Below are 14,148 nucleotides of genomic sequence, written 5' to 3' on the forward strand. Positions count from 1 at the left end.
AATTTATAGCTTGCCAAAATTGCCAATGGGAGTCCCACCAGAAGGCTTGTTATTAGGTATTTAACACCAAAGAATATAAAATAGAATGTTCTTTATTGGCCAAGTGTGATTGGCCAATAAAGTATATATAAACATAAAGTATATTTATGAATGAATTTATATTCCAAAAAACCTCTTGAGAAAATGAATGAGGAGATGAAAGCATAGGGTAAACTTATGAATAACTAAGACCACATGACATTGGTTCAGACTGAAAATTGGAATCCCTTGGTCTTCAGTTTAGAACAGTTTAGCTAGTTACTTCATCTTGTAATACAAAGAAGGATTGGCACCTGCTGTTCTTTCTTCCTTGGACTCATCCTATAGGAATATGAGAAGCGAAGTGATTACTATAATAAGAATGTGGGACGGGACAGGAACAGGTGGTTGTGCTTGTCAAATAATCTGCACAGAACCTGGAATTTGGAAGCTCGTTTGTCAAAAGATTAAGACTTCTTGAGCCTAAAGAATATTGAGAATTCCAGGCAACCTGGAATTCTGTCTCTCTTTCTCCCTGTCTCTTTTTCTGGTTGCTTTGCGGGTCAATATGTACTGGATGCTTTGAAGCAGAATCAACTTTCTGGGAAAAAATATAGAGAGAGCTATCCTCCCCGATTCAGAATTCTTGACATTCTTATAACCAAATCAGAACAGGATCTGAAAATATGAAAATCTAAACATATTCTCGCCTTCTCACCCCCGATACCTAAATAACCTCAACTGAATTCTGCTCATCAGCTTAACCCCACTTAAATAGGAAGCCTGTGACATCACTGCTTATGTTGCCAATGCTCTCCTCCCTCAGACTACTTTAGTTCCAGCAGAAGAATTCTTACCCAGACAGCACTGGACGATGAGAAGAAGCTGAGAGGTTCTGGGCATCACACTCTGGTGCTCCATCCACCTTCTGCAGGTAGAGCAATAGATGCATTTGATATGCCTAGATCTTATTTCTTCTTCAAAGAAAAAAAGAAAACTAACATCCCTGAGGTTTAAAGCTATAGGAACTTCTGGCTTTCCCATTGTATTTGTGTAGCCAGAAAACTTTTCATGATGTATATAGTATTGGCATTCTTTGTTTCTTATTAAGGTACTATTACTAATCATTGGACATAATGCTTGGTAATAAGGACATAGGATTATTCATATATATATATTTGAAATGGAGGTTGGATATATTTGGATACAGGGAAGCTGGATCGATCAGGACCACTGATTGGATCTGATGAGACAAGGTCACTAGAATTCTGCTATTGCAAGGCCAGGCAGGTTTACCTTTCACAGAACTAATTTAACATAGAAGCTGAATAATAATCTGAATGTCTGAAGAATATGAATGCAAACTTAGCTTGTTGGGGGACCAACTCAGGAGCTTTAGGCAAGCTACCATCTCTCAACTCAAGACTTTTGTAGAAGAGAAAACATTAGCTAGGGTTAAGTCAGTAAATATTCTCAACATCCAAGTAGAGATGTCTGGAAGTTGAGTCTGTCCAGGTAGAGATGTCTGAACTTCTTGTCTTGTTGGTTCTAAATGTTTGGCTCCTTATCCAAGTAGCTTCTTCAGTCTGAGCAAATTGGTCAGGGGGAAAACCAACCAACATGCTACTTGGATTGAAGAATGAAATATTTTGAACCAACAAGAAAAGAGGTCCAGTTGCCATGGCTCAGCTTCCAAACATTAGTCAGTGATGTCCCGTATGAGAGTCTCAAGCATTACTATGGACGTTATGCTTTTCAAATGTTTACTATGTTTACAGTTTTGTGTTTTGCTCCCCACTTAATAGTATTAACATAAAACAGCCTATTATAATATTTTGTCAAGTTAACCTGTAGCTGGCAGATACCTTAGCTGTGTATCCTTTCCTGGATAAATGGATCATGGACCCCTTAGAAAGGGCTATAAAAACACTATGAAGCGATATATACATCTCAGTGCTATTGCTATCAGCCCCTGTAAAATTAGTGTAGGAATTCGGTGGAACTTAGTCTTTTCATTTATGGATCATGTAGAAAATTTGAAAATTTAAATACAGAAATCAAATTCAATATCACCTAACAAAATGAAAGTATTTGATGCTCAGGTTACTTTATAAGATGTTCTTGTAAAACCTCTTAATATTCTTTAGTTCCGAAAATAAATGGACTAAACTACTATTAGGGCAAAAAAGTATGGAAAAAACATTCACAGAATTGCAGACTATCTAACAAGTTTCTCTTAAACCTGTTTTTTTAAAATATGGCACTATGGATTTTTTTTTCTTCCTGCAGATATAGAGCTGTAGTGCTGCATGCAAATAATAAATGTATTAAATAAATATAATACATAAATTCAAAAAATAATAAATAAATCTGGAACTGTGATCCTCAAATATCAGGAAAGTACCACACTGGGAATGCTATGTATTGACAGGGTATTAATCAGTTAGTGAATCTTGAATAATAGCTATGCTATTTTTAAGAATTATTCTTTTATATGTCTTTATATGGCGCAGAAAGCATATCACAAAAAGGGCAAAGGAGAGGGAGGGAGAAAGAATATAAAATTAGTTTCTTAACTACATGAAAGATTGCAACTTTTCCAAATAATGGAAATGACAGTTCTTTCCAAGATAGATTTCTAACACAGATTTATGAAGGGAGTCAAAAGGGAGAATGCAATCACTGCACTAATTTACATCCAATCAAGAAATCTATATGAACAATGGCATGAAATTTAATGCTGCCTATTTTGCCTTGATTAAAGTCCTTTGCAGACACTTCTATGCATATAAAATATTCACTGTCTTATATACCTAAAAAGCTTAGTGTGTGCTGCAAATTTGGACCAAAAAAAATATGGAAAGTAAGGCTACCATTCGATCACCTAGAATTTAACTGTACCTTAAAGCAAAACTGACATAAGATGATTAAATCAGCACTGTAGGTAAGAGAACCAACAAAGATCCTCTAATTTAAAGGCTATCTTGTTGCAAGACTGCTGGCTTTTTCCAGCATCAGTTTCTGTTATTAACTGAGCAGAGTTCTTAAGACCAAGATGCTTGGAAAAAACCCAATATGCATGGAATTCTCTTACATCAAGAGCAGGCTGGGATTATTATCCATTTCATTCTACATTCTGAGAGGGTTACTGGGATCACGGCAGCAATTTGATCAATGTAGGGAAGGATCAGAATTACTTCTCTCTCTTTTTTTTCATTTGGGAATTATGGTTATATTTTGGTTCATGTCAATAGTGCAGTGGATGGAAGCGTAGTCTTTGAAGACTATTCAATCTCCCCAGTTGTCCTTCCCTAGGAAGGAAGGAAGGAAGGAAGGAAGGAAGGAAGGAAGGAAGGAAGGAAGGAAGGAAGGAAGGCCTATGAAGGAAGAAAGGGAAGGAGAGAGGACTTCTACCTATACCTGGCAGGACCTTTCCAAGGTAGTCCAGGAATCCTGGATTCCTAGCCATGACATTGCCGATATTCTGAACATTGTCTGTTCTCACTTCTTTGGAGGATATCAGATAGGGGAAGATTGACTTTAAGATTTCAGTGCAGTACCTTCATGGCTTTGACACTTTTTAAAAGAAATTAACTTCAGATATGTAAGTCTCCAGCATCTGCAGACTTGAACTGGATCTGCATCTGCATATTCATTAACATTTGTGGTCAAGATCATAAACCCAAACCCAGATCTATACAGTTGCTAAGGAAAGTGATTATGGGATGAAAATCTTTTCTTGTCTTATGAAATGTCTGTTTATCACTTGATAGGCTTTTAAAAGTAGCGCTATCCTTTATGCATTTGCATAAGCCACAGTGGCGCAGTGGTTAGAATGCAGTACTGCAGGCTAATTCTGCTGACTGCCGGCTGTCTGCAATTTGGCAGTTTGAATCTCACCAGGCTCAAGGTTGACTCAGCCTTCCATCCTTCCGAGGTTGGTAAAATGAGGACCCAAATTGTTGGGGGCAATAGGCTGACTCTCTAAACTGCTTAGAGAGGACTGTAAAGCACTGTAAAGTGGCATATAAGTCTAAATGCTATTGCTATTGCTGTTAAGAATAAGTTCTATTTAAGTGCAATTAGACTTATTCTTAGGGAAGTGAACATTAGGATGCAGTCTAATACTTCCAGTAGAAACGTGTGCATCAGGGGCGGGTTCTACTTACCTTTACTACCGGTTCGCAATGGGCTTGCGCGCTTCTGCGCATGCGCAGATCATTCATTATGACATCCAGGCGGGTGGACGGAGCCTCCCACCGCTTTTACTACCAGTTTGGAAGAACCGGATAGAACTAGGAGCAACCCACCACTGGTGTGCATGCTTGCTCAAAAATAAGGCCCTTTGTATTCAAGCAGTTAGGAACTGAATTGTGGTCTTATTAGAAACATCCTGTTGGTTTCCTTGGAAGGAGACCTTCCATAATATATGCTCTCATTCTCTCCAATTTAATTAATCTGAGTGTCTGTAACTTCCACATCTGAGGAGGAAAAAAAAATGGCCCAGATCTCAGTAAATCTTAAATCTCATGAGAGTTTTGCATTCCCACACAGCTGTTGTGATGCACTGAAATTATATGCAGTTCTGTTGTTCTCAAGAGATCACATGAGCTTTTGGTTTATTTGTTATGATTTATTTGTTGGAGAACTAAAGTGTCATGTGAATTCAACCACTAGATTTTGTTAACAGGGCAGGGTTTTGCATGCCATGCGAACACCCTGCTTTCAATCAATCCATAAAATACTATTTGAACATGTTTAATTGCAGTTCCAAGAAGCATGTATGCTGCCCAGGTCAGGCAATTCCAAAGATCAGCTTTGCAAAAGCGGGAATCTGGTTCATTTTTTTAAAAAAATTTGATTTATATGCCACCCTTCTCTGGAGACTCAGGGTGGCTTACAATGCGTTAAGCAATAGCCGTCATACTTTTGTATATTTATCAAAGTCAGTTTATTGTCCCCTCAATCTGGGTTGAGATTGATGGGGAGGGATTTGTGCGGGAAAAGGGATGACGCAATAGTGAAGACTTCTACGCAGAAGTGAAGTCCCCTTCTCTAATGCCACACATTGTTTTATTATAAAGCTCATTTGCTTCAATGGAAGAAGGCTACTATATTTTCTAATAGCGTTGCTCGACGGCTTGGTAATGGATTCTAGTTTCATTTTGTATGAACCTTGAACTTTCTAGTGCTGGATTCACACCCTTGAAAAGTACTGGCCTTGCAGAAAAGCAAGGAGGGAAAGAAATGTTAATCTTCAGATTTATCTCTCCTCTTACAATAAAGAATAAAAACTCAATCGATAACTTCTCAGTGTCCCTAGATGCTCAGCTTCAGTATCCTTATTTTCAGTATCGTTATCTGAATTACTGTTTTGGATTGATGTTTTGTGTTCTGTTATGCTTGCATATTGGTTTTATTATATTCTATTTGTGTGCGCACAGTTTTATCTGGGCGCCCCCACCCCCACTGCCCTGGAGTCCTCTAGATAGAGGGTGACTAAGAAATACTTTTAATTACTCCAGTGCAAACCATTTATAGCCCTGGCTATGCACACACATGGATTAGATGTCTAGGTAATTTCAGCTTGGTAATGTCTATATAGGGTTCATTTGTTCAGATCAGATCCCATCACAATACATTTGATACTACTACCTTTTTAATCACCCTGTTTATCATAGAGACATCCTATTGACTGGGAAATCTGAGAGTCAAAATCCATTAATACAATGGGCAACAGTTTGGAGATGGTAGGTCCAACCTTATGGAGAGATACTTGCAACTTTTTCCTGTGTGCCGGAATTAACATAATAATAGAATGACAGAGTTGAAAGGGACCTTGAAGGTCTTCTAATCCAACCTACCACAGGAAACCCTATAGGAAACCCTATATCTATGATGGCGAACCTATGGCACGCATGCCACAGGTGGCCCCCCTAGCCATATCATTGGGCATGCCAGCTCAGCTCGCTAGGAGTCTCTGGAGGCTGGAGACAGCAAAAAATGTCACTTCCTGTCCAACCGGCAGTTGGGAAATGGGCTGTTTCAGGCCTCCGGAGGGCCTCTGAGGGGGTGGGGAAGGCTGTTTTTGCCCTTCCCAGATGCATAGAGAGGATCTGGAGCCAGGTGAGAAAGAAAAACGGGCCTACTGGGCCATTGCGTGCCAGGAGAGGGGGGGAGGGGGAGTTGCGCACGCATGTGCAGGGTGGGGTGCATAGAATTATGGGTGTGGGCACGCATGCGCGTGAACCTCCCCTGCCTCCCCTCCTGGCATGCAATGGCAAAAAGGTTAGCCATCACTGCCCTACATCGTTTCAGACAAATGGTTATCCAACATCTTCTTAAAAACCTCCAGTGTTGGAGCAACCACAATTTCTGGAGGCAAGTTGTTCTACTGATTAATTGGTCTGTCAGGAAATTTCTTCTTAGTTCTAGGTTGCTTCTCTCCTTGATTAGCTTCCATCCTTTGCTTCTTGTCCTGCCTTCAGGTGCTTTGGATAATAGATTGACATCCTCTTCCTTGTGTTGTCTCCTCTATTTTCCAAAATGTCTCAGGAAAATTGCAAGTATTGATAGTAACACTTTGCTACCACATCAACAAAGTACTAAAGGTGATGCATTGTGGATCTTAAGTATGTTAAACCTTTGAGTTATCAATTTCATTACCTAAGATATCTCTGTCTTTTCGTTTGGCAAATATTTACATGTAGTTGGATCCCATTTTGTTCTAAAAAATGTCAAAACTGAGGAAATATGTGGCATTGGATTATGACATGCCTTGTCATCTTTCTAATCTCAAGGAAGAGGCTGGACAAGTCTTTCTACATGGTTCACTTGATTTCTTGTTTGAAATTTCATCAATTTGATGTAATGTCTCTCATTTCAAAAGCAGTTCAGTAGGGCAATAAGAAAATATGAAATGAGATTGACGTCCATGTTGTTTTCTTGGCAACAATACAGAAATGGTTTTCAACCACTCAGTCTATTAGATTTTCTGCTGGTCTGTCATTCATTAGATTTGTCACTGCCTTGGTGTTTGAAGTTATCCAAGGTCAATTAGGTATTTCAATTTAATTATGTTTTTATGAAACATTTTTGAGAAAGGAAAAAAGAGGCAAGAAAGGGCAGTTAAACACGAAATAAATAGAGAATTTACAGGTAACATGGAATTAGGTGAGAATGCTCAATATTTCATAGGTTTTAAAGAAATATACTGCATGGAAAAAATTGCAGATAGTTGTTAAAATCTAACCCATATATAAATATCAACTACAATAATCAGCACTATATAAATCAGATAATGAGATTAGGGATAACAGAATTTCTATCCAAAGTGCTGAAGATCTATTCTCATTTAGCTTATCACTGAAGATACAAGAATAGTAAGATTTTATGTTAAGAGAAATCCAACTTTCATATGAGGTACAAGCCCATTATAGAATTCTAATTCCAAAATGGGTTAGGTATTCCAAGCTGCTGTTAAACAATATCAATGGTCAAATTGATATTTTACAAATGATCTTGGACAAACCTGCCAATAAAATGGGGAGGAGGGGGAGGGAAACCCTATTAGTATTTGGCAATATTTGGTTAGAAACAGCGGAAGAAAAGAGATGCTTAAAATCTATTGTTAAACCATTTATGATAACCTTTTGTCCTGAAAGGCTATTACTGACAACTATTGAAATATATTAAATATTGCATACAATATGTAATCTTCAATACAATTAAGTAATTAATTGTAAATTAATTTTAACATTAATGTTAAAATAGTTGTTGAACAAATAGTGCCATGAAACAGGTGCCTTTCTTGCCTATCTTTTGCATAATATTTAAATATTTTTATTCATATAAAAAAAATTCTTCCAAGTTTTAGATGTATTGTGTAAGGGAGAAACCAATATCCCACCATTCCTGGATCTTTCTACCTCAAGGATGGATCAAAAAATAGATCAAAATCAAGAGTAGATATATGGGTAAATGTGAAATAGAATAGAATTGTAACCAGCAATAGACTATCACACCCAAAAACTACACAATTTTCATCTTCAGAACAGAATTCCTAGAGTCGAGCATCTAATAAAAACTTGTCTTTTACATTAGGGTAGATATTTCTAGATCTTGAGTTCCAGTAAAACAGACTAACAATACACATATCCAAAATATTACCAAATTTCAATGATTTTCTTCCAAGAAAGAAACTCACACCATAGTACAAAATCAGGATTCAAGTGGAAAGTGGGCATCTCCACATCTCAATAGAAATCACATTAAAGGCAAACTAATTCTAGTATTTGCTTGTTGAGAACCAGTTTCATACAATGGTTAGGGCACCCAGCTGGAAACCAGGAGAGGACTATGAGTTCTAGTCTCATTTTAGGCACAAAGCCAGCTTAGTGATTTGGCCCAGTCACTCTCTCAGCTGTAGAAGAAGAAAATGGCAAACTATTTCTGAAATCTTGCCAAGAAAACTGTTGCTACTTATCCAGGCAGTCGTCGAGAGTCAACAATGAATTGAAGGCATGCATAGACACACAGACACACAGATACACGTGTGTGTATGTACCGATTGTATTACTATATGTTATAATAAAATCAAATTTAAAAAAAAAAAAAAAGAATTGAAGGCATGCATAGACACACAGACACACAGATACACGTATGTTCTAGTATTTGGATAAGCACAAGGCATTAACCATGATATACTTTTGAAACAGCTGAAGATGAGTTTCAAAATGCATGGAAGGAAGCCTGTGCTTCCCTTTCATTTTAATGTGATAAGAATGTAATAACTAATAACTTTGCTCCAAGATACATGTACAAAACCATAAAAAACAAAAAATAATTGGAAATCTAAATAGCATTCTCACGAAGGCCATGTGTGTTGAGGCGGTTGGGTGATGTCGACAAGAAGGCTTGTGGCTGGATAGAAACTGAAGAAGGTGATAAGCTGTTGGAGATATCTTCGGCCTTTTTTAATATCTCTTGCTTGCATAAAGGTTAGCAATAGAAATAACATTTACTTATGCTAGTTGTATTATAAATAGGCCTGGAGAATGCTTGTGATACTCACACCTCTAGTTTTGTTGGGATCTTTCTTGTTCTTTAGGTGAGGACAAGGTGGTCACAAGGACAAAGGGAAACAAGCGCTTCCATATCCTGTTCACCCCCACAGACGAAGTTTCTCCTTTACGTTGATTCTTCCTGACCATGGATAGATCCACGCAAGAGCTTTTCCTCAACTTTATGATAGTTCTGATAACAGTACTGCTCATGTGGCTTCTGGTGAAGTCTTATCAAGACTGAAAGACTCATACTCCTGGAATCATGGAAGGATCTGCTTCTGGTGAAGGATGAGGATGCTACTCCTCAGAAGTGCTTCTCGGTGTGCTCCAAGTTTTAATGTAGAAAAAAATGTAATGCATTTTTTAAAAAATCAAAATACCTCATTTATATGTATCTAACAATTCAGCTGGATTTAAGAAGGTGTACATTAATTTCTCTTCAAAGCACGGCATAAACGCTCTTTTAGCTGAATTTCTTTTTGTAAATGATGGGTGTATCTCACTTAGAATCACGATAGTAACTGCAAACATGACAACTCATTAATACATTAGCTTATCGTGACTTCGACACTCCTGAAGGCTTCATTGTTTCAGTTTTATGTAATCAATTAGTGGACATATGCTGCTCTACCATTGTTATCATTTGGATAAAAAATAACATTTGATGCGCTTCCTGTTCTTTTTAATTGTCTCCTTGATGTTGCCTTTGTAAGCAAGCCTTTTCTTACAGGATAACAGAATGTTATTGTATTGCAAGAACACTAAATTCAGATCTTTAAATATTGTTGTATGCATTCTAATTCAGCAGTATATAAAAGCAGGAATTTGATAAAACACCAATATTACCGATACACCTAGATCAGGAATGGATCAAGACACAGAGTTTTGATAGGACAACAGGTTGAAACATGAATCTTAAATGTCTGGAGGTACTATGCCTGGAGGTACCATGAATCTGAAGCCTTCAACCATGCATATCAATGAGCTATGTCACTTTCCCCCCAGAACATAAATACATAAACATAAAAACCTTGCAATTGTAGAGTCCCAGAATAGGATCTGGAGAAAGGATCTTACAAAGGCAGAAGACGGTCATATGGCTTAATATGATGTGTTGAACCCATTTAACTTACAATCTAGTTTCTTAATTATGCACAGAAATATATCAAATAAATATACTGTATATATCTTCTCAGAGGTTTTTCCCCTTGGGACTTAATTCTGGAAGAAATCTCATTACATTCATTGAGACTTTATCCACAGATAAATGGGCATTAGGTTGAATTCCCTGTAGACTTTTTTTCTAGACCAGACTAGATTTCTCATTTCTCCTGTTGTCCAGAAATGGACTTCATCTTTTAGTACCCTAACTGAAACATAAAAGAAATATGATGCGTACCATTCACCCTCAAATACGTCACCATTTTCCTGCTTTTGTCACATTGGATAATGTAGTTTTTAAGTCTTGAGGGGGTCTCATCCAAAACTTTCAGAGCTGTATGTGATCCTGGAACTTGCAGGTCACTAACTCCACTTCTACCCCTACCGTTAGAGGACCCATTGCATCCTCTCAGGCTTCTTATCGCATACACATTGCCAAGCATTAGTGCATACCACACCTTCCATTCCAGCAAGGTAACCTTAGAAGCTGGTCAACGAAGTTGACTTATGCTAAAAGAGAGATTATACATAGCCTTGACATTTAGCATCTTCAATCAAAAGAAGCAACAACTATTGCACTAATTTGCAAATTTCTCTTCCACTTTGGGGCTAGTTGCTGACACAATAGAAGCACCATACAGAGAACAAGTAATTTATTATTTTTTCACAGCTGTGAATTTCCTACCACTGAATACAGAGGCATCCCAGTTTTAGATATCATGCCTCTCCTGGTATCTATCCCACTTGAATACGTGTGTCATCACATATTCACAGATCTCCACCCCAACTTAAAAATACTCCCCCACCTCTTGGGAATATACATATGAAACCAATGCTTTAGTACTTCAGCAGCTGTTGGGCTAGATTTCTCCCGTTCGCTCAAGTATGGAGCCGTGGAGAGTGCTTGAGAGATACTTCTCATTGATTCAAAGGCCATGTTTAAAGGCAAGCAGAAAATATGACTCAGCTGCTTGACACACATCTCAGAAGCCAGGGGAAACCCCATCCCATGAGACAGACAGTCATAGGACACTTTAGGCTTAACCAAAAAAGCTAATGACAAGCAGAAATACTATTTTTCCTCTAGCTAATTTTTTTTCTTTGCTTTCTAATGGTGAAAAGAAACGGGGCGTTTCAAGAAATACAAACTTAAGCTTCTTTTAAAATATCATTTTCTTATCCTCTTTTATTATATTCTTTCTAATATCTTAAGACAGTGAACATACATCATACTATTTCCTCCTCCTATTTTTCTTCAACCACCCTGTGATTTGGGGCTGGGCTGAGACAGAAGGACTGGCCCAAAGTCACCCAGCTGATTTCCATGTCTAAAGTGGAACTAGAATTCCCTGTCTCCTGGTTTTCTAGGCTGGCCAGCACCTTAACTGCTTCACTGGACTGGCTCCCTATATAAAATATAGTTAGCTATATTTTATCTTTTAAAAGGTCCATTTTGAACAGGGGTGGGCAATTCTTGATGAATAGAAAAGAAATATGTACACTGGAGCCAGTGGTGGGTTTCAAATTTTTTTACTACCGGTTCTGTGTATGTGACTTGGTGGGCGTGGCATGGCTTGGTGGGCGTGGCTTGGTGGGGAAGTATACTGTAAAATCTCCATTCCCACCCCACTCTAGGGGAAGGATACTGTAAAATCTCCATTCCCTCCCCAATCCAGGGGAAAGTTACTGCAAAATCCCCATTTCCTCCCGATCAGCTGGGACTTGGAGAGAATAGATGGGGGTGGGGCCAGTCAGAATTTTTACTACCAGTTCTTCAAACTACTCAAAGTTTCTGCTACTGGTTCTCCAGAACTGGTCAGAACCTGCTGAAACCCACCTCTGACTGGAGCTGACCTCTACTGCTCTACAAAATTTCTTTGGTAAAAATATGGAATGCCTTTTTCTGGAATTGGTTTTTGTTTCTACTGGGAAGAAACGAAGCTACATTGGCCAGTCAAGATCAACTACGAGGAGTCTATCATTTTACCATTTCCCATAATTTTTGAAATTCCAACTTGGTTCCCCATCCAAGTTCTAACCAGGAACTTTGTTGCTTAGCTTCAAGGGTCAGCTAGATGCTACTTCCTGCAGATGACACCATATTTAATATATTGGAGGAGGTGGGGTGCTGTATCATTTCTTTTAAAGCGATGCCAAGCCTTATACTTTTAAGTAACTTATCATTTGTCGGTATTTTTCCATCTGAAATGATGGGAAAATCAGCCATTCAGCTTTAATGGCTGGGATTGGAAGAGGTGCAGTGGACATGCCAATTGACCTCAGTGCTCAAACTGCCTATAGTGCCTTAGAATTTCTGCAAATTCAATATTGCAATAATAAAGAATACAGACATGAAACGGGGACTTTCTCTACACTGCATTGCTTAGTAATCCTTAAAGATAACAAAATCCCATCCACCCCAGTGGTGGTAAAATTCTTTACTACCAATTCTGGTAGTAAACTGGTAGTAAAATTCTTTACTACCAGTTCTGTGGGAGTGGTTTGGTGGGTGTGGCATGGTTTGGTGGGCATGTCTTGGTGGGCGTGGCAGGGGAAGGATACTGTAAAATCTTCATTCCCACCCCACTCTAGGGGAAGGTTACTGCAAAATCCCCATTTCCTCCTGATCAGCTGGGACTTGGGAGGCAAAGAATAGATGGGGGCCAGTCAGAATTTTTACTACCGGTTCTCCGAACTACTCAAAATTTCCGCTACCGATTCTCCAGAACTGGTCAGAACCTGCTGAAACCCACCTCTGATCCACCCCCAATAAGGAAAGACTGGGAGGACTTTGTAAGGCATGACTTGTTTTTACCTTGAAAGGACAGTGAAGAAGAGATGAAGCTTGACAAATAAATACCGGTACATCTACAAAATGTGTCCCTTGAAGACTCAGTAAATCATTCTTCACTTTAGCAGCTGTGATGGGTCAGCTTTGCCTTAGGTTAACTTTAGTATGTTTTGCAGAGCCATTCAGCACAGGTCAAGGATACAAGCCAGCCAGCTCTTTCTCTACAGCTTCAAATATTTTTTATCTTCAAGAATTTCAGGAGGCAAAAATCTTCACACAGGCTTAGTTTGTCTTCCTCATCCTCATGTATTCATATTAATCATTTCCACTGAGAAATAAGACACAAAAGGGCTCAGTTCTAAGTAAATATGGCATGTTATAACTGGAAGGAGCTGGTTGGGCTGAAGACATGCACTATTACCATTTGATGATTCATAGATGAATGAATGAACAGCCTCTGCAAGGGCATATCATAGCTGAAGTGACCTTGGTGATGTGAAAGTTTTTTCTATGCACCTAATTCTTCAACAGTTCATTTTCAGGTTGTTGTAATTGTCAAGCTCCATCTAAAATTCTTGGTTTAGAGCAGGGGTGTCCAACTTGATTTCATTGAGGGCCTCATCAGGGTTGTGTTTGACATCAGGGGGCCAGGGTGGGTGTAGCCAAGGTGGCAAGCCCGACATCACTCGTGTTGGGGGCACCTATGGTGACCCGAGCATCTGCCAGGGAAAACTGGCTCCTGAGCTCCATTTTCAGTGCAATGGCCTCCTGAAACCCTTTGCCAGTGAAAACGGAACTCGCAGAGCTCTTTTTTCGCTGGCAGAGGCATTGCAAGCCAGTCCTTCGCTGTTTCCAGGGTGGCCCCGTGGGCCAGATCTAAGAACCCTGTGGGCCGTATCTGGCCCCTGGGCCTTGAGTTTGACACCCCTGGTTTAGAGCATGGTTCACATTTGGAGAAGCAAGAACTTCAAAGATGGAGGGATGACGTAAATAGTCCTTGTTAGGATTTTCCTTTATTCATTTTTTCCTTCCTTCTTTCATTTTGTTTTGTTTTGTTTTAACTGTGCTAAATGAACAATTTTCAAGTGCTTCTTGCAAAACAACAAGAAAATA

At 38.8% G+C, this 14,148-nt stretch overlaps 1 protein-coding gene across 1 annotated transcript; it reads left to right on the forward strand.

Moving 5' to 3' along the window:
* Nucleotides 1–864: 864 nt before the first annotated feature.
* On the forward strand, nt 865–10,242 carry SLN (sarcolipin). Its single transcript, XM_070943938.1, has 2 exons — nt 865–952; nt 9,128–10,242. The coding sequence occupies exon 2, from the start codon at nt 9,229–9,231 to the stop codon at nt 9,322–9,324; it is 96 nt and encodes a 31-aa protein (XP_070800039.1). The 5' UTR covers nt 865–952; nt 9,128–9,228; the 3' UTR covers nt 9,325–10,242.
* The last annotated feature ends 3,906 nt before the right edge of the window (nt 10,243–14,148 follow it).

This window comes from Pituophis catenifer, unplaced genomic scaffold (genome assembly GCF_029215685.1).
Source record: "Pituophis catenifer annectens isolate HBS135680 unplaced genomic scaffold, rPitCat1.0.hap2 SCAF_4, whole genome shotgun sequence".
Classification (NCBI taxonomy): domain Eukaryota; kingdom Metazoa; phylum Chordata; class Lepidosauria; order Squamata; family Colubridae; genus Pituophis; species Pituophis catenifer.